Source organism: Dasypus novemcinctus, chromosome 14 (assembly GCF_030445035.2).
Source record: "Dasypus novemcinctus isolate mDasNov1 chromosome 14, mDasNov1.1.hap2, whole genome shotgun sequence".
NCBI classification, from domain to species: Eukaryota; Metazoa; Chordata; class Mammalia; order Cingulata; family Dasypodidae; genus Dasypus; species Dasypus novemcinctus.
Genome location: NC_080686.1, coordinates 49,662,890 through 49,688,013, shown reverse-complemented (window position 1 = coordinate 49,688,013; position 25,124 = coordinate 49,662,890). Strand labels below are relative to the sequence as shown.

The 25,124-nt window shown below is 35.5% G+C and overlaps 1 protein-coding gene across 2 annotated transcripts in view; it reads right to left on the bottom strand.

Moving 5' to 3' along the window:
• The window catches only part of CNBD1 (cyclic nucleotide binding domain containing 1), a 479,949-nt gene that overhangs the window by 232,825 nt on the left and 222,000 nt on the right, over positions 1 to 25,124 (bottom strand). For both annotated transcript variants that reach the window (XM_004474779.3, XM_058275701.2), the window contains exon 5: positions 8,518 to 8,663. In XM_004474779.3, coding sequence (XP_004474836.2) covers positions 8,518 to 8,663 — 146 coding nt within the window. The remainder of the gene's footprint in view (positions 1 to 8,517; positions 8,664 to 25,124) is intronic.

The following is a 25,124-nucleotide window of genomic DNA, read 5'->3' as shown; positions in this document are numbered from 1 at the left end:
TGAAGAACATCCACAAGAAGACTCCACAAGAAATAGAAGAGCTCAACAGACCAATTATAAGCAGAGTTTAATTAGTCATCAAAAACATCCCAACAAAGAAAAGCCCAGGACCAGATGAGTTCACAAAATTCTACCAATCATTCCAAGAAGAATTACTATCAATCTTGCTCAGATTTTTCAAAAACATTGAAGAGGAGAGAACACTACCTAATTCATCTTATGAGGCCAACATCATCTTAATACAAAAGCCAGATAAAGATATTACAAGAAAATAAAATTACAAATTATCTAATGAATACAGATGTAAAAATCCTCAACAAGATACTTTCAAGTCGAATCTAACAGTGAATCAAAAGAATTATACACCTGAGTAAGTGGGCTTTAGCACAGGTATACAAGGGTAGTTCAACATAAGAAAATCAATTAATATAATACATCACATCAACAAAACAAAGGGAAAACACATCTTCATCTCCATTGATGCAAAATAGGCATTTGACAAAATTCAATATTCTTTCTTGATAAAAATGGCTAGTAAAATAGAAATAGAAGGAAACTTCATCAAGATGATAAAGGGAATATATGAAAAACCCACAGCTAACATCATACTCAATGGTGAAAGACTGAAAGCTTTCCCTCTAAGATCTGAAACAAGACAAGGATGTCGACTGTCACCACTGTTATTCAACTTTGTACAGAAGTTCTAGACAGAGCAGTTAGATAAGAAAAAAAATTAAATTAAATGCTCCAAATTGGAGAAGTGAAACTTGCCCTATTCACAGATGATATGATCCTGAAATATCCACAACAAAGCTCCTAGAGCTACTAGGCAAATTCAGCAAATTGGCAGACAATTAGATCAATATACAAGCAAAAATCAGTAGTGTTTCTATACACAAGTATGAGCAATTTAAAGAAGAAATCAAGAAATTTATTCCATTACAACAGTAATGAAAAGAATCAAATATCTAGGAATAAATTTAACCAAGTATATAAAGGATGTACACAGAAAACTATAAAACATGGCTAAAAGAAATCAAAAAAGACCTAATAAACGGAAGGACATTCAGAGCTCATGAATTGGAAGATAGGATATTAAAATATCAATTCCTCCCAAAGTGATTCACAGAGTCAAACTAATCCCAATAAAATTCCAAACACCTTCTTTAAAATTCCTATCATCAAATTTATATAGGAGAGTAAGGGGCCTCAAACAGCCAAAGAACAAAGTTGGAGGACTCACACTTCCCAATCTTAAAACTTATTGCAGGAAGATGGAGGATTAGAGAGAGGGAGGGATCACTTCTCTCCCAGAAAAAAAAATAGCTAGAGGACAGGCAGAGACTGTCTGGACTGCTGCTCTGAGGCTCAGGACACCAGGGGAAGGCGAGATGCTACCCAGAAGAGAGAAGGACAAAGGAAAGAAGTCTCAGCTGGCTGAAAAATCTGTGAGTAGAGCTGCAAAGCAGCAGCAGATGCCCATCTCCCCAAATACACAGTGAATAGCAGTCTAGGGATTATAGCAGTTGTGGACTGCAGTGGCTGTAGACCCAGGAAGTTACAGGGGTCCTCTTCCCCAAGAAAGAGGAGAGGGAGAGACACACCCCACAGAAAATCCAGATTTTGGCCAAAAAACTTGGTCTGCTGCATTGGAGGGTTTGCACACTTCCAGCCAGGTGGAGCTGCAACATTGTTTAAACTGAGAGCCAGCAGGGAGCTAAAATAATTTGTCTTCTCAAACACCCTTCCTACTGCCCTGGGCTGGATGCTGAGAAAACAAGGTGATGGAGGGTATGGCCAGCCAGGTAGAGAACAGCCTATGAGAAAGTGTTTGTGAGGCTTGGCCAACTCTGAGGACATTGCTTCTGTACCAACCACTCTGAATAGGAGTAACTCTGAATGCAATCCCCATTAGCACCTGGAATCTGAGCTAAGAGGGCGGTCAAAGCATGCCATCTTCTGGCCAGACCAGAAAAGTGCACGAAAAAGGAAAAATAAATAAAAGAGATGAAGAGGTGTCTTTACTAGTCCTCTCTCCAAGGTCCTCAGAAACTGGCCTGCATCCCATTAATGGGTCCTTAGCCCTGGTTTGAGCAGATAAACTGGGGCATCGTAAAGATCTAGAAAAAGTTGAACCAAGAGTCAAAGAATAGTGGTAGCACACAGCTACTGACAATAAATCTCTAGGCAAGAGAGAAAAACTTAACATCGGAGGAAACTCAGCATCAGAATCAGATGCCTAGACATCAGCAAAAAATTACAAGCCATACAAAGAAAAAGGAAGATATGACACAGGCAAAGGAACAAATCAAACCTCCAGACAAGACACAGGATTTAAAATAGTTGATCAATGACTTTCATACAAACCTCCTATATCAAATCATGGATTTGAAGGACAATATGGCTAAAGAAATAAAAGCCATTAAGAAGACACTGAGTGATGACAAAGAAAAATTTGAAATCTTGAATAGAAAAATAACAGTTTATGAGAATGAAAACATAATAAGTGAGATTAAAAAATACAATAGAGGAACACAACAGCAGGTTTGAAATCAAGGAAGAAAGAATCAACCAATGTAGAGGAAACAACTGAAAAAGAAAAAGGCATGTGGACCCTCAGGGAATTTATGTATTTTGAGTTTATTCCATGCCCTTTTCTATCTTCCCCTGTCTCTCCTGTTCCTGCTCCTTTAAGCTTTCTTTGTTCTCTCCCTTACTTTGTTTACATGAGAGCTGCTTTTATGTTACTACTATCAGAATATATGATTGGCTCCTACAGTGACAAACTTATCATGTTACATGTACTGATTAGCTGACATGTGGGTCCATTCATCCCCCGGAAGCTGAGGGCAGTTATGCTGTGTCATGGCGTCCAGGATATAGCAAAGAAGTATCCAGGATGCTTAGGCCGTCTAACTATTGGGCTCTAGTTACCACTATAATATGATAAACAAGCTGGACCTGACAGACATATACAGAACATTACATCCCAAATCAACAGATTAAACATTCTTCTCAAGTGCTCATGGATCTTTCTCAAGGAAAGACCATAGGTTGGGCCACAACACAGCTCTCAATAAATTTAAGAAGTTTACTTTATAAAAGCACCTTCTCCAATCATAGTCTTGTGAAGCTGGAAATTACTGCAAAGCCCAAGTGATCAAAACAGCACTGTACTGTCATAAGGACAGACATATAGACCAAAGGACTGAATTGATAATTCCAAAATCAACCCTGACATTTATGGCCAACTGATTTTTCACAAGGGGACCAAGGCCACTCAATCGTGAAAGAATAGTTTCTCCAGTGACTTTTGGCCTGCTGTTGTTCACAGGCATCATGGCTGTGCAGTTCCTGGTTTTCAAGACCACTTCAGAACGAGGAATAGAGGAATGGGAATAGAGCAAGTTAAAAATGCTGCAGATCTCACCATTATTATTAATATTGAGTTATTTCTCTTTAATAAAGACTCCTTGAATTATTGCAAGTATTTTGAGAGTTCTATTAAAGAAGATTTTGACAATTTTTGCCAGTGTTCTCATTCCTTTTGTGTTTTTTTCAGAGGTCCTTACTCCAATCCATTATTCTGGAAATGCATCTGTGGCTTGATTTATTTATTTTTACTGCATATTTTTAACTCCAGCTGCACTCCATAAACACTCTTCAGGAATATCCTCCTAAAATGCTGAAGATAGTATTACTAATTAAGGGCATTAACTGTCTTTTCAAATTTTAAATTGTTGTTCTTATTTTTTAACTTTTATCTAGCATGTGTACATAGCAAGACATCTTGTAGAGGTATTATTTGATTACTTATCTGTGTTAACTTGCCCATTCTACTTAACATCTCTATGTCTCAGTTTCTTTCTCTGTGAAATGGGGATAATAACCATACACTTCATAGTTTTATGAAAACATTAAACATGGTAATAGTTGTAAATCATTTATAATAGCACCAGAAAATTACATGTTATATAAAATAAATATAATTAATATTATTATAGCCAACATCATTTAATGAACTTCTCTACTGTATTTTCCAGCCCTTCTCTATTCCTTTCATCTGCTTTTCCTCATAAAACAATTTCCTGAAATTATATTTTCATTCATTACTTATTTCCTATATCACACCTTAGAAGATAATTTACAGTAACTCAGTCTCTAGCCCATAGCAAACATTCACTAAATAGTTGTTAAATAAATGAATTTGTATTTAGATTATTGTAGGAAATGGGAACCATGTCTGTGCAATCCTCTTTACTTGCCATTCATTTAATAGCAGATTACATTTTTAGCACATATAAAATAAAGTGCATTAAAAAAGCTTTATTTAAAAACAATTTCTCATGATTTGGTAAAGCCACCAAATCCTCTGAAATATGGCAATCCAAGAATTAAAGCCTAGGTGTTAAACAAATATTACTAATTTCTACTCAACATGCATTTTTTAAACTAATTCGTTTATTTGTGACAAAATGTATATTATTTCAAAAACACAATTACATAACAATATTAGAGAAACCAATATTATCGTAAGGGTCTCTGATAGTCTCCTGAGATTGAAGAGGTGTTTTTGCCGGTTTAATTTTCTCAAGACTTCACATCTTTTGGATAGAGAAATGGAATAGGATCTTCATGATGCAGATAGAGACTGGAAAACACTATAAGATTTAACAGACTTCAAGTTAAGAAAACAGGCTCAGATTTAATATACAAGGCAAGGGATTGTGTAACACAGTGAACCATGTGGTGGAAGATGGACTGTGGTTAACAGTACAAATATGAGAGTGTTCTCCCATGAACTATATAACAAATGTATAATGTTATACAAAGTGTTAATAATAGAGGGTATATGGGAAAAATATACTAAGTATACACCATGGACCATAGTTAGTAGTAACTGTCTGATCATGTTCTTTCAAAATCTATAACAAATGTTCCACTACAATGTAAGGTTTTGGTGGAGGGGTGATGTATGGGAATTCTACATATTATGCATGATTGTTTTGTAAGCTCACAATTTCTGATTTAAAAAATGGGCAGGTGGGGGAAGAAAACAGATTAAAGATGATATCTTAGTATGCCTGGCTGCTTTGACAAATATCACACAATGGCTTAATTTAAAAAACAAGAATTTATTGGCTCATGATTTTGAGGCTAGAAGAAGTCCATTATGAAGATATCATCAAGGATTCATTTCTTCTGAAATCTCTTGCCTGTTGGTGCTGGCTGCCAGCAATCCTCTCCGTGCCTGGGCTTGTACCTCTGCCTCCCATCACACAGCGATGGTGTCTCCTTTCTGGCTTCTGTGACTTCTGATTTCTCTTCGCAATGCCTCCAGCAATCTGGATTAAAGCCCGCCCTGGTTCAGTTCCCCAAACCGTCACTAAAAGTAACATCCTCAAAAGGTTCGATTTACAAGGGTTGACACCCACAGGGACGCAGACTAAAATGAAGAACGTGTTTATTCGGCTACATAATTCAATCTGCACCAATGATACAGGTATTAATATAAAAGGAAAGATACTCTTAGTTCAATCATTTTATAGAAATGTCTTCAAGGCAGACAGCAATAAAATTTTTGAGCTGGAATTTTGTTCCAGCTTAGCCACTACAATTGGGTCTCAAGCAAGTTAGTTCTTTCAGCTGCTATGAGCATTAGGTGTTGATCTTAAAATTGCCCACTTCCAAAGCCACAAGGGATAAGAAATCCAGATCCAAAGGAAAAATCTTGAGCTCATGTGAATGAAGCAATTTATATTTACATACCTATATATACACATAGAAAGATATTATTGTATATAATCTGCATTATACAGTAACTTTAAGAATAATACAAGTAGTATATATATAATATAAGCAGTATGTATTTCTTTAGACATATAATCATCTTAATATAATAATGTAAATATATCTATATAATAATATTAATATAGTGAAATCAGTAATAATCTTAAGAGAGTGATGATATTTTTGTACCATACCACTTAATCTAGAGATTTGTATATTTATTTTTCAGTATTTAAAAGCATAATATTGTTTTTCCCTGTTAATATTTAATTGTTTAAGAAAGAATGAGTAAGAGGCTGTGAGTAATGGCAATTTTAGGAAGTTTCCTTAAATAATAAGGCTCTAAACATGTGGCCAAAAGGAGGCCAGAAGGTGCAAACATCTGTGTGGAATTGCGTAGGAGAAACTCAGCAGCCTGGTGATGAGGGGCTATCTTGAATAAAAGGGCCTCAGCAGAGGGAGGAAAAATGCACATGAATTTAAAAAAAGGGGAGAGGGACAGACAGCTAGTTGGGCTCGTTTCGTAAGTTGGTTGAACAAAGAGGTGTATGAGGGCTGGATATTTAATGACTTCTCTACTTTGATAATGAAACAGATCTGAACTGTCAGATACTAGATATCTTAAAAACTCAAGAGAAGGATTTCGACACAGGGAGGTGTAAACACAAAGACTTAAATTTTTTAAAAGTGTTTGAAAGTATGTCTTGTTGAAATTGGAGTTGGAACGCCTTATTTACTATAAATTATCAAATTTTTGCCTAGAAATGGAAGTTCGTATGGTTTTGTTTAGTTTTGTTTGTTTGTTGAAGTACTGGGGACTGGGGATTGAAACAAGGATCTTTTATGTGGGGAGCCAGTGCCCAACCACTGAGCCGCATCTGCTCCCTTAGAGTTGGTTTTTTGTTTGTTTGTTTGGCTTGTTGTTTGTGTGTTTCATTTTTTTCTGGGAGGCACTGAAAACTGAACCTGGGACCTCCCATGTGGGGGGCAGGTGCTCAACTGCTTGAGCCACATCTGCTCCCAGAAAGTTCATATCTTAATAGTCAATCACCTGAGTTATTAAAATGCCTTCCAAATAAAATGTTTGCTTCTAATTATGTTTAAAACTGTTTTATGTAAAAATAGATATGTAATTATAAACATTAAAATGTGAATACATGTAATTCCATAAAATTCAACCAATATAAAAATATGTAGAGGAAAGAGTTAATAATTCCCCTCCACTGCCATTCATCTCCACTAAGATAACAATTTTAAAAATACATATTTTTGGAGTATTTTTCTGGACCCACTCCTATCTATTTTTGTATGACTGTATGGATATAACTATAGACTTTTTCATAAGTAAAATCATAGCATTTAAATAATTCTCTAATTGCTTAATTTTAATTACTATCTTTAGAAAATGTCCACATCAATACATACAAATACCCCATTCTTTTTAACCACTGCTTAGTATTCCAAGGAATTGATGCAGCACAATATTTAGTCAATCTTCTCTTGAAGGACATTTAGGGAGTTTCAATACTTTTTACCATTAGGAATATAATTTCAAGGATTTATGATAAAGTGAATGTATTAATTTAATTACTGTCCTCAAACTAATGGCAAGGAAATGTCGAGTGTTTGTTCTTTTTCCCATTCAAAATCATTTTATCCTCTGCAAAACTCCTTCAATTTAAATTTCACTGCTTGATCACTGATTAAATGGAACTAATTATGAGAGAGGAGCATAGGGAGAAAACTCTTGAAATATGTAAATCTTTTCAATAGGCACATGCTTGCCAAAATTCCACTTAGGTTTTACAATGTCATGATCCTGAAGAATTACTTTATATAAACAGTGGCATAAAGAGCAGAGATCAAGTCTAGCATTAAAGCTGAAGTATGATTGATGCCCAATTCTATCAAGAATACTCTCGGAGATATTTTTGTGTTTTGTGGGCCTCGTCTGTAGAGAATAATAACATGCAAGTTGATTTGTTATGAATAAATAAGGAATGTCTCTGACACAAAGAATGAATTAAATAAATTTAGTTCTTTTCTAATAGCTACTTGATAAATACAAAGAAAACAATGTTGAACAATCTGTTGGTTTGGGTGTTTGACTGTGTTTACAAGTGTGTCTGTTTATTTGTATGCCCCTCCAAAAAATTAAAATGTACAAGACTTCTATTAGTTTATCCACTACATTTCTGATAAGGAGACAGGGAAGTAAAATCCATCTTGAGGAGTTTTTTGTTTTGTTTTGTTCCTGTATCTGGATCAATCAAATAATCACTTTGGTCACTTGCTGTTTTAGTTATGAACACCACTGCTAGATTGCTACTAAATTGTGTATATCAATGAGCGTTTCTCAAAATGTGGTCTCCAGACCAACAGCATCTCCTGGGATATTATTGGAAACACAAATTAGGCCCTTTCTCAGACCTACTGAATCAGAAACTCTTGGGGGTTGAGCTCAGCAATAAATCTTCCTGTGAGTCTTCCAGGTTGCCTGATCCACGCTGAAAGTGAAACACTACTAATGTATACCTCTAAAGGCAAGTACTAAAAAGTGAGATACTACTCATTTCACAAATTATAACTTTACAAATCAAATACATCCAAATGGTATGTCTTTAAAATGTCAAGTGAAATTATGAGCATTATAATGATAGAAAACTCAAAATAGTAATGTGCATTTTATTAATATGTTACCAGTTGCCCTCCATTTTCAGCTATTACCTGTGCTGTCTTTTATCCAAGTTTCAGAAATGACACCCCTACTAAGTGCTTTCAGATGCTCATCAGTTAGCTGAGAGGTTAAATATGGAACCGTTTTCAGCATCTTCCAGACTATGTTGTGTTCATACACAGTTCTGTGAACAGGCCTTTAAAAAAATAAAAAGATTGCAAATTCAGATACCATGGCATAAATGCAAAAACCAAATAAAAATTTCCTTGATTGTTATGATTGTTATGCTTCTAAATTCCTATTTCCGTTTTGTTTAAGGGTTGTTTAAGGAAAACTTTTATGATATTCTATTTTGTCTTACTAATCAACTTAAGGATTTTTCTAAACATTAAGACACAACTATATGATACTTTAAATTTTAGAAATTTAAATATGCCTTTAACTTCATTTTATAGAAAACAGTACTTTAATTATGAGATTGCATCTTCTGTTATCAAACATTACATTAAGACCTCTTTCAGATATTAAACAGAAAATATGGATGCTTTACTTACTGTTTATTCCTAATTCTTTTAAGTAATATTAAAGTTACATAAAAGTTACATAAAACACATCTGCAATTTAAGGATATAAATTTTAAGATAAAAGGTGCATAAGTTATTCTAATTAAACACAACTATGTTAGATGACATTATTTAGTTTTTATCGATAAATTCATTGCTTACTAGATAAAATACCATCAAGATACAAAATTTATTTTGATTTTAAGTTCTCAAGAAACTAACTTAGCTATCATACCATTTTTAACTACTCACTCTTTTTCAACTAAATCTTTAAAACTTAGTACGAAAAATTAAGTTAAACAAAGATAAAGGAAATTTAAATAGGGTGCCCATAATTGTGGTTTTGCCAGACACAGTCCCAGTTTATACCTGTTATTCTCGTGGCACATCCAAAATGTTTGTTTATGTGTGCATATGTGTATACACATGTATTTGTAGGTATATAAGTATGTGTTTATTGAACATTGATATAAATTACTTTTTGCTGTAGGTTGTAACAGAAAGAAAAATTGGAAAAGCACTAGTTTAGTAGAAAGTCTTGAGAAAACCAGCATCCTACTTAGTGTCATTTATAAATCTGGACTTCAGATGCAATAAATAATTAGTATCAGAAGTGCATGGTATCACAACCAAAACCTAAAATATGTATCATAGACTTAGCAGCCAAGCAAATGACACCAAGGAGATAATATCACAGACTGACAAGATAGTTATGCACTTATCAGCGACGAAACATTTGATATATTGGTTGTGATGGTTAGACTATTGTATTAACTCGGCCAGGTAATTGTGTCCAGTTGTTTGGTCAAGCAAACACTGGGCTAACTGTAATACAAGGGCATTTATGGACTTAGTCACCATTGACTTTCCTGCAGTGGTAAATCATGGATAGCTGATTACAATTACATCTATCTGGGAGATTGCCATCAGCAGTGAGTGACGCTTAACCCAATCAGTTGAATGCCTTAAAAGGGGAAGTGATTCCAGCATTGGGAGAGAATTTCCCAGCTCGTCTTTGGACAGCCAGTGTCTCACAGAACTCGTCAAGAACCGTCTTTGGACTTTCATCAGAGCCACTGGTTGCAGCCTGCCTGCAGAACCTGGACTTGTGCATCCCCACAGCTATGTGAGAGACTCTTATAAAATTGTATACTAGTGACAGATACCTCTTGTTGATTCTGTTTCCCTAGAGAACGCTGACTAATACATTGGTTGTCTGCAAGAATGTGGAAGGCAGACCAAGTGCGTAGGAACACTATTCCGTCATGGCAAGTAGTTGGAAGGAGCCAGAAAGTTGTGTTTTGTTTGCTCAGTGTTGCTTGTTTATAGCAATGTATTACTAACCAACTGTAATTGACCTATTTGCAAACATTAATGAAAAGGAATAATCAGGACTCAGAAATGTGGAACATAGTTATAAAAGCCACTTGCTTCCCATTCAAGCCTACTGTTTCAGAAGACCTTAAGGCGGGCTCCATTCAGAGAAAGGTAGGCACAGGTACAGTAAGCACAGAAATAAGCAAAGACTTAAAAACAATACCTGTCAAATAACTGATTTTCCTTGCTGGCAGGTAGAAGGTATTAGAAACAAATAGATAAGAGGCCAACTATGACTGTAGGAGGATAGCAACAGATAACTTGTCTTTTTAGTTTTTACTTTGGTAGACCAAAGCAGCCACATTAATTTTTGATGGAAAGGAGGGCACATGCTCCAAGATCCTGGACTTTGAGTTGCAGTAATAGATGAAATTTTTATTTTGTATTTTGGTGAGAAAGTGAGTATATTTTATGTGTTGGAGGACAGATATACACAAGGAGTGGGTAACCAGAATGACAAACTACAGGTGTTAGCATTCAAAAACAGATTCCTCCTATTTCTAGGCACAGAGCTACAATGTATTTCCCAGTCACCATGTTATGGTCATGTGCCTGGGTTCTAGCAAATGAGAAGTTAACGAAAGTAAAAGTAAAAGGTGGCTTATTGCATGGCCAAATTTTGTCATTTTTATCTTTGCTTATATTTTGTCTATTTGACCTAAGGATATCTGAGTTGTCTGGGTTAAAACTCCAACAGTAATTATGGATTATCTACTGCTCTCCAGAGTTTAGCTAGTTAGTGCGTTACATACGGAAACCTACGTTGTTAGATGAATACAAGAGTCACTTTTATCATTATATAATGTCTGTCTTGTTCCTTTAGACATATTTGTCTTGAATTCTATTTTATCAGCTATTAGATTTGCTTATTCCAACTTTTTTTAGTTCACATTTGCCTAATCAAATTTTTACCATTTTTCATTTTCAAAATTGCATATATTTTGTATTTTAAATGCTGAAATTTTATCTGTGTTAGACATCAGTAAACAATATAAGTTTTTCAAGCTTTTGAATATGATTTGTTTTTCCATTTATTTAGAACTTTAATTTCTTTCAAAATGTTTTTTAGTTTTTAGTATACAAGTCTTGTAGTTCTTAAATTTATTTCTAAGTAGTTTACAATTTTGAGATGATTCTAAATGGTATTGTTTCCTTTATTTCATTTTTGGATTATTCATTGCTAGTGCACAAAAATACAACTAATATTTATATAGTGGCCTTGTATCCTGCAACTATTCTGAAATCATTTATTATTCAAATTGTTTTTATTGGTTTCTTTGGATTTTCTAAATACCAGATCATGTCTTCTGCAAATTGAAATAGTTTTACTTCTTCCTTTCCAATCTGGATGACGTGTTTTTCATTTTCATGTCTGACTGCCATAGCTGCTCAAGTATATTGTTGAATAGAAATGACCAGAGTGGACATCCTTATATTTTGCTGATCCTGGGAGGAAATTATTCAGTATTTTGTCATGTTAATATAGACTTTCATTGATGACCTTTATCAGATTGAGGAAGATTCTTGTTATTCCTAGTATGTTAAGTATTTTTTTAATCATGAATGGGTATTGGATTATCAAATATTTTCTGTATCTAATGGCATGCTATTTATTATTCTTTTATTCTATGAATTTGGTGTAATACATTGGTTGATTTTGAATGTTAAACCAATCTTGCAGTACTGGGATAAATCCTACTTGGTCATGGATATAGATGGCCATATATCCTAGATGGTCCTTTTAACATGTTGCTGGATTCAGTTTGCTATTATTTTGTTGAGAATATTTGTATCTATGTTCATCAGAGACATCGATCTGTAGTTTTGTTTTAATATGATTCCTTTTTCTGGCTTTAATATCAGGGTAATGCTGGCTTCATAGAATGAATTCCCACCTATATTTTGGGAACCTTTGGTAAAGCATTGGTATTAATTTTTCTTTAAAAGTTTTTGCAGAATTCAACAGTAAAACCATCTAGGACTGCACTTTTCTTTGTGGGAAGTACTTTTATTTAGTGATTCAATCTCTACTTGTTATAGGTCTATTCAGATTTTGTTTCTTCTTGAAACAGTTTTGGTCATTTGTGTTTTTCTAGAAATTCTTCCTCATTATCTAAATTATTTTATTTGTTGATGTAGCAGTTAGATATTATTGATGAATTCCAAAAAGAAATACTGGATTATGTTTGTAAACAGTTCTTTTCCTCTGGGCATATGAGATTATATTGGATTCAGAGATTTATTTTAACCTTACTTGATTACTTAATCAAGTAAACCTCTTGTGTCAGTAAAGCATTAAGTCCCCAACCCTTGGTAAGTGGGGACTCACAGATAAAAGGCATGGTAAAAGACAAAGTTGAAGAGTTTTTGATGTTTGAGTTTTGATGTTTGAGTTTGATGCTGAAACCTTAAGCTGGAGCCCCAGAAAGTAAGCACGCAGAAGAAAGAGAAGCAAGCCCCAGAAAGAGAGGAACCCTGAGCCCAGGAAGAAGCAAGGCCCAGGAAGAGAGGAATCCAGAAAGCCTGAACCCTCACAGACATCAGCAGCCATCTTGCTCCAACACATGAAAATAGACTTTGGTGAGGGAAGTAACTTATGCTTTATGGCCTGGTATCTGTAAGCTCCTACTCCAAGTAAATACCCTTTATAAGAGCCAACAGATTTCTGGTATTTTGCATCAGTACCTCTTTGGCTGACTAATACAGTTGGCATACAATAATCCATAGTATTCCTCTTTAATGTTTTAATTTCTGTAAGATTGGTAGAGATGTTCCCTCTTTCATTTCTGATTTTAGTAATTTGTGTCATCTTTTTTTTTTCTTGGTCAGTCTAGCTAAAATTTTGTCAACTTGAGTTAATGGACCAACTTTGGGTTTTGTTGATTTTCTCTATTCATTTTCTATTTTCTATTTTACTTATTCTGCTCTACTTGTTATTATCACCTTCTTTGCTTTGTGTTTAAATGGCTCCTCTTTTTAGCTCTTTGTGGTTAAAGTTTAAATTATTGATATGAGTTCTTTTTTATATAAATATGTTTACAGCTATAAGTTTACCTCTAAACATTGATTTATCTGCATCCTATATGTTTGTAGATGTATTTTTACTTTAATTCACATTAAACTAATTTTTTATTTCCATTTATTGTAATTTCCTCTTTGTTCTATTGATTATTTAGAAGAGTCTTCTTTAATCTCCACAAATTCTTGAATTTCCAAAATTTAACATGATCATGGTCATAAAATAACTTTGCATGATTTCAATCCTTTAAATTTGGTGTGAACTGTTTAATGACCTAGCATAACATCTTTGATAATGTCCCATGTTCACTTGGGAAGAATGTATATTCTGCTATTGTTGAGTGGAATGTCCTATAGCTGTCTGTTAGGTTTGGTTCATTTACAGTATTTTTAAGTCTTCTGGTTCATCTTTGATTGATTTCTGGATTCCTGGAAAAGTTTTTTTTGTCAATATTTCATTGCTTCAGTGGAGGAACAGATTTGTAACTCTTTACCTCTGCCATTCTGGAAGCCCAATCCTCCACATTAACTCCTAAATCCTCTTATCAATAGCAGCAACCATAATTTCTTTACATAGTCCAAGGCCAACATAGTTCAGGTAACCAATAACAAGAGTATAGAGAAGTACAATGGACCATTGGGGATAAGAGAATAAAAAATACCTGATAAATTATATTGTTGACTAACAGAGGAGATTAAAAGAAATAGTGTATAAGAGACTGGCAGCCACTCAAAAAATTTTAGTTCTTTATCATTTTGATTAGTGAATAGGATGGTAGTTTACATATTCTGACTCAGACATGGAAAACGTTATTTCCAACAACTAATCTAATCTTGCTCTGGAAATTCCATTCCTGGAAAATTCCTATTCATCAGCTTCCTCCTGCCTTTCTCACGTGTACCCAAGAATTTCCAAATACTTAGAATGCCAGGCTTGGACCGTGGAGAAACAGATCAGGTGGTAACTCATCACATCTAACCTATTGCCACCATTTCTCCCTTGCTGGCACTGCTCCATTTTGGCATTAGTCTTAGGGTTTCCAGCTACACCCTGCCAAATGATAAGACTACTCCACAGTTCTGAAATTTCCCCCAAACCCTTCAATTGATTCTAACAAAGAACCCTGAGTTTACCATCCTTTGAATTGTAAATCAAAGACATTCAGGTCTGAAAGCTTGGCCTTCACTTCTCTCTCCTTCTCTGCCTTTCCCATATAGCAGGAACTTCATTTACATACCCATTCATTTCTTACCACATCTTCCTGGCCTACTTTATTTGGAAAAACTGCAATGAGAGAAACTAGATTAACAAAAAGGAAACGTTCAGACAATGGGAGATGTTTCAAAAATATAATCCCCTAACTTTTAGGGATGTGGGCTATGGTTGGGAGGCTCTTTGTCTCTTCGGAGAAACCTTAACCTAAGCTGTCTGTACTGACTTGTGGGTGTTTGATGATGAGAGGCTGCAGTCCTGCCCTTGGTGACCATGGCAACAACACCAGTCCCAGGAAACAATTTATCAATCCAAACTGTATAAACTTTGAATATTCAGGGGAAATGCAAACCAAATGTGCTAAAAGCTTATCTAGAATGTATGAAGTCCATGCTAAAAGCTTACCTAGGATGTAAAAGATATATGCTAATTCAAGCCTATCGAGCACTGAAACAAAAGAACCATTTAGCCTTTCCTCTCTGTATAAAAAGAACTCAAAAATCTTGTTTGGGGCTCGGGATTGAAACAGAAAGCTCCCGAGTCCAGCCGTCCATCAATAAACCATTTTTCCTTCTCAAAATCATTCCTGAGTCCTGGCCTCTATATATGCAAATAATTGAACCTCTCTCAAATTCTACAACATTAGTAGAAGGAGTTATTTTTATATCAGTGACATTAGTATTATCATCAATATGAATTATCGGGCCACATACAATGGCATGTAAAAAATATTATTCCTTTTGCATTTTCATTAATCTTTAATCTCTATTTCTAGTCCCAATTGTTACCAGAAAGCAAAGTCTTAGTAAATTCCAAGTAATTCAGGTGTTTTGTTGTAAACAAAATAATTTCATGATTTTCCTTCCATCCCTTTCTCTCCAGGTGATCATCTAAAATGTAAGGGCTTATACATTGACATCTGCTTCCTTGTAACAATCATAAATAGTCATTGCATTGGCATTCATGCTGGCATCAACTGAATTCCAATGTGTTCCCAAACGCAGGTCCACATGATTTGGGTCTTTTGAACAATTGTAAATCTTTTGGTTTTGTCACTCAGTTAATTTTTAATGGTTAGAAAAGAGTTTACTTCAGTGAACATCTCTAAGGCCACAGAAAATTGGTATCTTAAGCCCTCGATACCCCTAATACTAATTTACTTACATTAACTCAGATGTGCAAAGAAAATGAAACTACTGAATTTTTCTGCAGTTGATCTCATCTTTCCAACAAGTCCCTAATCTGCTAGATTAAAAAGTAAAACAGACTAGAACAATACAAATTATAGATTTGTCTCTTAACAATATCATGTCTTCTGATACAAACAGTCCCTGTTCAGTTTAAATGTTAAGGATGTATGAAGTGTATAGTTTCCTGCGGTTGCTGATGTGCACAGACTCTTTAGAGGATATACACTCTAGTAAAAGTGCTTAATCTTTCAGAGTTCTGCAATCACAATTCTTCTCCCCACGTGGGGATATAAGCATATAAGGCAATTGACCGTATCCTTGTGGTAATGACTGGAGGAAAAGCCACACATAAACATTATTCGTCTGTAAAACAATGATATAGCTGAATACTCAGATACAAGTGAGGGAGAGAAAGCAGTGATGGAGTACAAGCAATATTTACAGTTCACTATTATATTATATAACAGGCACCCTGACTACCAAAGCATTTTAGTACTAATAAAGAGGATCAAAGAAGTTGATATCCTCAAGGACACATTACTAATGATAAAAAGAAATTGAAATACTAAAAAATACTGAGTGATGAGCAAATCATTTTGCTAAGAAAACACATACACACATGCATGAAAACACACATAAAACCTAAATTTAAATATCTGATCCCAGATTTTCTGGAAAAAATAATAAATTATCAAAAAGAAAAACCAGCATACAATTTTTTTATTTATAACAGAGTCAAAATATTACATGTAGAAAGACAGATGTGATAGCATTAGTCAAAATATTAAAAATTGAAAAGTGTTCAATGATAGATGGTTAAAGTGCTCAACAACCCTTTCTTAAGGGGATATTATTTATTTACAGAATCAGGAATAACACAGAATTCTAAGTGGAAACAAAAAACCTCAAATACTGGTAGCATATTATTAGGCAGACAATTGCACAATTACAAATATACTAAAAAGCCTTGTGCTAGAGGCAAGATTATAAGTTATTTTTAATGATCTGTATTTACAATTGAAAATGCCATAATTAAAATATTCATTTCAGACAGTCTTATGAGTCTCGACTAAATGATTCAGAAATCACTGCTTCCTTAAAGATCATTTCCTTTAACTACTTTAACATGTTTATTTATCCCACCAATTATTTCCATTGCCTGGTTTCCTCACCCTTTGAAAAAAGAGAACTGTACATTTGGCCATATAAGAAATAATTATCAGGTTTGCTTTATTTCATCCAGTAAACATTCATTCTGAATTGGTGAGTATAGCTTGGCAAAAGAGCAGAGTATTTTGTATGTGAATTATTTATTGATTGATACTTAATTTAAGACATCTAAGCTGTTGAATTCAGATTATTTGACCACCTAGGTATTAGAAATTCTGTAAAGAAGCTTCCTGTTCTTTTGTAGCTAAACAGAAAACAATCATTCTGACTGGATGACTTCATTCAGAAAGAATTGCCAGAAGGCACATAAAAGGTCTTAAAAATCAAAGTAAACTTCAGACATGCTGATTAGGTTTTATTTCTCAATGACTTGTAAATACAGAAGGAGTATCTCTGAGTTCTTTCATTAATTGGAAGTGAATATAATTTGGCATAAAGATAAGTCGTATGTTTGAAAAGCTGTCAAATTAAAGAGGGATTAAGGTTATTTTGCCTGCCAATTATGAGTAGCAGTCATAAGAAGGTCAATTTTTCTAATTTGTTAAGTACAATTAAAAATATTAAAAATAATAAAAACGGGTCTTTGGGGAGATACAGATATGAAATTCAAGTGTTAGTTCCCTGTCCATGTCCCCCTACCAGCTGAGGTCACACTGTCTTTTAACATAGGTTAAAAAGAAACAACTAAAAACTAATAATAATAATCAACATGAGGCTAGGTCTCGTGCTGTGGAAAGTTTGATAATCATGTAACATCGTCAGAACTTGGGGAACACTTATGTTTCTCCTAGTCATTTCTTGCTGCTTTCCTTCTCTGAATGTTTGTTGCTGAAGCAGACGGCAGAATTTGTTATAGTCAGTTTCATTTTGTTTTATTTTAAGTAATATCCTTCCCAGATATAAAGTCTAGATCATGGAGAATAGATTACCACTTATTTTCAAATTTTAATATTTTGTCATTTTCTTTATATAAAATCCTAGTATTTTGGAGAAAGATAGAGCACACACATATAAACACATATAAACACATGGTGACAGAGCACCTTGTTCAAATTAGATATTACATAGAGTATACACAAAAAAAATCAGTAAAATCAAGTCTGTGATAGTTAAACTACCTGTCCATTCTGCTCTCCACATACTTCTGTTACCACAGGAAAGCTGTATAGGGTGAGGCAAACTCTGGCCTGTTCCTTTGTGTCAAGGTGCTGTTGGGTTCACCCAGTTTATGGTAGGGTTGTTCTTGACAGTCAATCCCATACTAGCCCAGCTAGCAAGAACTTACATACATGGAGGTCACTAAGAAGCAAAAATTATATACCACTCGACCCATCTGAAATTTATCCCTAACCAAGCTTTCCTTTAGTTGGATCCCTGAAAAGTCTGAAGTCACTCCAATGCCAGGAGCCATGAAAATGAACTGTGAGAAAAAGGAAGTTGGCATATAAAAGGGAACACAAGTGATTACAGATAAAATATCTTACCTTTGAAAAATTTACAGAAAATTATGAGGATGTGAACACATTTCTAAGGTCTCTCTCAGAGCCTTTTTAGGGGCCCATGAAAGTTAAATGATGGATCTGTAGCTTCAGGGTAAAACTATACCTGAGTTAAGGTCTCTGTATAAGGGAAAGAAACTATAAGATGAAAATAGGGTCCATAACCAGGCTGGTTTAGAAACAGAAGGCTTTGACTGTGGACTGAATAAAGGGAGGGAAAAAAAAAAAAAAAGGATCATGAAGCAAAGCAAAGAATACAGAGCAAAGTAAAATTATTATGATCCTGAACCAAAGGGCATGGAGGAATTTACTCAGATTTACAACTAGAAACAAACAGTAGGAGTTAAAGCATGGATCACCACCTAGAAGCAGAATACTTGAAGTCTGTTATATTTGGTTTATCTGTCCCTAGAACAGTGCCACGGCAAATACCTGCCTGCCCCATTGATGAGTTTCTCAAGGTTCTGCAAAACTTGCTGTAATTTGATGGCCTTATGTTTAGAGTATATAAATATTTTAAAATTGCACAAGTAAAACCCCCATGCCTTAGCAAGGCATGTGTTGTGTGAGTCACACATTAGTAGGATAGAAAATCCAGCTAAAAGATTATTTAATTAAAGGATGCACACCTGCACACACCCTTAGACCTTAATACTTTTAAAAGCAGGATTTATTACAGTCATAAAATGTTTATCCTGTTAAAAATGTGATTCTTCTCCCAAAATGTAATTTATTTCCTATTCACCCTTTTTTCCCCTTATGGTTTTTGAGCAACCCACTATAAAATTATTTTCCTGGAACATAGTGTGTGTTTGAAATCTTTCCTGAATCATGTATCATTAATATGCACATCACCTTCTGACTTCTCATTTGTATTGCCTAATCAGTTACAGATGAATGAACAGAATAACAATTGATTTTATTCGATCATCCAAATTCACAGGAAACTCTTGATCATTATCAGTTTTCCAGAAAGTGGGTTTGGTTATTCATGGAGTGTAGACCTCAGAGGCACAGCATAGTCTGGTTTCTCTATGCCATTCCTATACACAGCTGAAAACTGAAAGATCAGTAGCAGCAACTTAAACTCTTAAAGCTAAAAGAAAAAAAACCTCTCGTGATTAGGAAATAGGAGATTTTTAAAAACACCTCTCTCTCATTGTTTGGGGAGGATGGCTGGCCTTTTTCTTGTGAAAGGAGACCTTAAAAGACACACAGTACAATCAGAGTACTGTAGCACATTTCCTTTCATTCGTAAGGAGAGGACAGATGAAAATAAAAAACTATTCTGCGTAGTTGGAATTCAGAAAAAAAAGACCCATAACAAGTTGCAAATAGTATTTGCTTGACTCATCTGTGTCTGCGATTCCAACACCAAACTTGAGAATTTTGAGAATCCTCCGGCAAGGCACCTCATCCCATAGCAATTCCTTGAGGTTCTTTCACAAACTTAGACCACAAGATCTGAGGGATTAACAATTCCCCCAAAAAAAGACCTCAGTCAGGTCTCAAAATACTTCAAAATTCACATGTAATCCCACTTCCTAAATACTCTCAGCTGTAGTAAAGAGGATAATCACAGATTACTGAAATACGCAAAGGTTTGGAACTAACTTTTATTTAAGGTTTTTATTTAAGGTTTTCTACATCATTTGTGCTTAGACATTTGAAGGAGATGCTTTCAAAATGCAAAATTGACCAGATGGATTTCTCTGTAAGAGAAATTGACAGGCAATTAAGGTTGGTAATCTGAATTCTTCCTAACTCACTCTATTTCTCTTTTGTGTGGTCAAAATAATAAAAATACATGTCAGATTCAGAAGGTGAGCATTTGGACTTCGGGGGTCAGTCAAAAAAGAAACTCCATTATCTAAACAATCATTCATTATTTATTTACCAAATAAGTTTGTGCATTGGTTAATGTCAGGTATTATTCTAAATGTGGAATACAGGGGAAAAAAAGGCAAAGATGATCCTTGCCTCCCACAACATATAATCTAGAAGGAAAGATGGACATTAAACACAATTTATGTCTGTGAAAGTAATCTGAAAGGCAGAGCATTGTATGCTATGGAAAGTGGTAGAGGAACATTACCTAGTCTCAGAATTACTGAGATAGTTAATGAACAATTTCATCTAGCAGGTCGAATTTTCTTTAGTTTGTAATCTATTTAGCAAACTTAATGAATCAAGCAAAAGGCATTACAATTCAAAGTCAGGCAATTGATTAGGCCTTCTCTAGAAGTAATGCTGCTATCACTGGAATTGCCAATAATCCTGGCTAAAGGGGCTTCATTTGTCCTGATGGTAATGCCATTTGAAATTTTCAGTCCAAAATAATCTGTTATGTTTGCTCTATTGAACTGCTGACTATATTTCACTTACTATTTTTTTTTTTCCTAGCCAGGAAAAAATTAAATATAAAAATTACCCTATTAATCCCCTCTTTAGAGAGTCTATGTTGTATCCTTATATAAAGTTAGAACCATGGAAATCTACAAACTTAGACCTTATTAAGTTAGTCCTAACTATTCCATCATTCATGATGAAATATAGATGTAGCAATGTCACAAATTTTCACATATATCTATGAATGGATAGATAGAATAGTTACAGAAATAGATATAGATGCAGATATATATTGCTATATAAATATTTTTATTATAAGAATATTGCCTTTTTTTGAAGAATGTTCAGAAACATGATCATGTAAAGAAAACTCCTTATATATTAAGTAAAAAAGAAAAACTAAAATGTTGCATGATATTGTCAATTAAGTTCTTCAATGTTTGCTTTTACAATTTCTCCTGAGATTCAGAAAATCTTTGAGCTAAATTTAATGCTCAAACAGAACCAGGTTTGCTAAGACGATTAGTGTATTTTCTTTCTCCTTCTATATAAGCTTTGCTTATACATTTCCATTTTAACAACTTTGCCATATGCCTTTAGTGGAAGCATTTAGGGATGAAGGAAAAATACCTTAAATAGTTCAATAATAAATTTCAAATAGGAATTTATTTATTTCATCTTTTCCCCAAAACATTTTAATGTGGATCATTGATTGAAACAGAATCAAGGTCTGTCTGCATTTAATTTTCTCATAAATTTATTCATGTTTTTTAAAAGAATCCTTCCCTCTTCTCTTAGTTTGCTATACCAGAAATGGGCTGACTTTTATAATAGGAACTTATTAGGGTAAAAGCTTAAAGGCCCGAGGCCGTGAAAATGTCCAAATCAAAGAATCACGAGAAATGTTGTCTCATCGAATTGCAGCTGAGGGCAATGACATGGCAGCATTACCTAAAGATGGTTTCTCTCAGAGCTCAGCTTTGGATAATTCAACCACAACATGGCAGAGCATAATCACAGTCAGCTCATCTACTGCCTTTCCTCTGGGCTTGTCTCTTTCAGTTCCAAGCTGTTCTGTTCATTCTAGCCTCCAGCCTCTCTCTCAACCTCTCCAGTTCCTCTGTTTTTCTAAGGAGGAAAGTGATCCTAGAGTCTTTTCTCACATGAGAGGGTAAAATGGCAGCTCTCTTTCTCTGTGCTCTCCTCCATTTATATAGGACTCCAGCAAGAGGGCCAAGACCCACCCTGGGTCAAGGCTCATGGAAGTACTTCAGTCAAAGATTTCCAGCTAAAATCAATCCAATCAAAGGGTCCCACACCCACAGGAGTGTATTAACTCCAAGAACATAATCTTTTATGAGATTCACAAAAATTTCAAACTGTCACATACACACCTTTTTTTTTTTTTTAACTTCAGAAAGGTTGACATGAAATACTCTTGGCTAGCACTAGAGCAATGACATTACAGCTGGAAAGAAGTAGCAGATTTAGGAGATGGCCAGGAAGTACTTTTGGTACTTGATTAGTTTGGGTGGTTAAAGAGAGAAGAAATTCTTGAAACACTAGTAAGTTTCTGATATATTAAATTGTAAGTATGTTGGTAGAATTTACTTGAATAGGGAAGGGTAGGGAAGGAACAATTTGGGAGAAGGAACAAAGGCTCAATTTTAGATATGACAAGTGAGATATATAAAGTGAGCACATCAAATTGTTAATTAATGATAAATAAATCCAAATCACTACAGAAAAAAATTAGGATAGATGCTTCTGGGCATCTACTTTGGACAAAGATGAATTAAAGGGGACTAAATTTACCCTCCTGCCTGAAATGACTAAAAACTGTGATGATATATAAAATGGTGGTTTTGAAGACAGTGGACATCTTATTAAAGAGAAAGAAGAGTAGTGATTTCTGGGATCAAGAAACAAATTAAGGGAGGTGGGGCAAGATGGCATCTGAGTGAGTGCATCTCATAATCTCTCCTGCAAAGAAGCAGCTGAGTAGGGTTGGAGTCCTGATGGACCGGGATGTTTCAGGTGCTTACACGGCAGGAGGTGTCTGGATGTCGATTTAGTAGGATGGTGACAGGAGATTCTTGCAAGAGGTAGAATTTTGGGTCTCTTTCACAGAGGTCAAGGATGTGGGCAGGACCTTTCCCCCTGGGGCTGGCTGCCCACCAGCGATTCCTGAAGGCTTTGCTGTGCTGGGGAGTTCCCAAGCCCTGAGCGGACTGTTTTGGGCACTTGCAGGGCAGGAAGTGTATGGATGTTGATTTGGTGAGACAGTGACAGAAGAGATTCTTGCAAGAGGTGGAACTTTCGGTTTCTGACACAGAGGTCAGAAGTTGTAGGTGGAACCCCTCCCCCTAGGGCTGGTGGCCCATCTGCAGTGGTCCCTGAAATCTAAGTTGTGCTGCAGTGCTCCCAAACCCTGAGCAGGCTGTTTCGGGGGCTTGCAGGGCAGGAGGTGTCTGGATGTCGATTTGGTGAGACAGTGACAGAAGAGATTCTTGTGAGAGGTGGAATTTTGGTTTTCTGACATGGAGGTCAGAGGTTGTGGGTGGGACTCCTCCCCCTAGGGCTAGTGCCCAGCTGCAGGGATCCCTGAAGCCTGTGTTGTGCTGCAGTGCTCCCAGGCCCCCTATTAACCGGATGCGTGGTTCCCAGGTCTGTGTCTCCTAAACCCTGGTGGCCCATACTCCAGAAACTCATACACCTTGAGTCTGCAATATCACAGACTTTCCATCCCTGAATCCACTGCGTCCTGAGGTCCATCTGAGGTCCTTGATTACCCTAGCCCTCAGCATTTGTGGGGTTTTTTGTTTGTTTTTTGTTTTGTTTTGTTTTTTCCTTTCTCTCCTCAAACTTGGAGGAGTGTACCAGCTGACTTGGGAAGAGTCTAGGAAGAAAGGAGAGGTGAATCTGCTGAGAAAGCCCAATTTCCCTAAATGTCCTGGGATAGGAAACTTGGTCTGGGAGTAGGTGGAGTCAGAAAATCAATTAGACTTCTCCTAGCACACCTAAGGAGGAGGGACTGTAGGAGGTGCTATCCAAGCTTCCAATAACATATTTGGGGTTTCTGGTGAGGTGTAGGTGTGCTCACACTGGAAATAAAGAGTCATAGTCTTTTGTGTTGAGTTGGTTCAACAAGGACCTACTTGAATCTCCTACAGGACCTGTCAGGCAGCTTTCTTGCTGCCCTGGGAGAGAGAGAAGTGAGGAAAGGAGAAAGGGGGAAGGTCAGACCCCTAAGTGTATTATTTAATTGCAAAGAGGATTCCTAGCTTCAAACGGTTCTTTTTCTTTTTTTTTTTTTTTTGGCATGGTTGCTAATATTGCATTGTCTCCTGGTCTTTTCTCCCATTGTATTCCCCAAAGTCCTTTTTCATTTATTTAGTTTTTTTCTCTTTTTCTTTTTCCTGTTTGTTTCCCCTCCTTTTTCTTTGCCCCCCCCCTTTTTTCTCTTCTCTTTTTTTTTCTTCTTTTTTTGTTTTATTTTCTTTATATAATAGGTGCTGCAGGGAGCACTGCACACTTGCTGTGTTTCCTCATCCTCCATTTCCTCTTTTCTGTGTGTATTGATTTTGGCCACCTACACTATCCCCTTTTCCCCACATCTTTCTATCCTCCATCATCTGCTGTTTCTCTTACATTCTACCCCCTTTCTTTGGCCCCCATCTGACTTTTTATTTCTAATACCTTTGTTCTGTTTTCTGTCTCTTATCCACTCTTGATATTATTGTCTTTCTTTTCTCTTTCCCTCTCTCATGAAAACACTGGCCATTTAATTCATACTATATTCCTCCCCATATTCAGTTGACTATCTCATTATCAGTACTCTGCTTACTGCTATAACTCTACACAACTTACATGAGTCTAATATCCATTCTCCTAGATCTCACATTGTTTCTCTGTTAACATTTATTACTAATATTACTTTATACATTTTTTTTCTTCCTCATTTTGCTTTCCCTGGCCCTAATATTTTCCTTCAAAGTGAACTTAGCCAGCAACAGGAAAGTGGAGTAGGAAGAACAAAGTGACAAAGAGAAGACATAACACTTATGCATGAACAACAACTAATTAATCCCCAAGACTAGACAAAGAAGCTAAGGAACTGATTAAACCCGTCAAGATAAAATGATGACCAGACAGCAACAAAAAACTACAAACCAAACGAATAATCAGGAAAACATGGCTGAATCCAATCAACAAACTAAAAACCAGGAAGAGGAGCAGAACATTGGACAAGTAATTAAAGATCTCAAAACATATTAG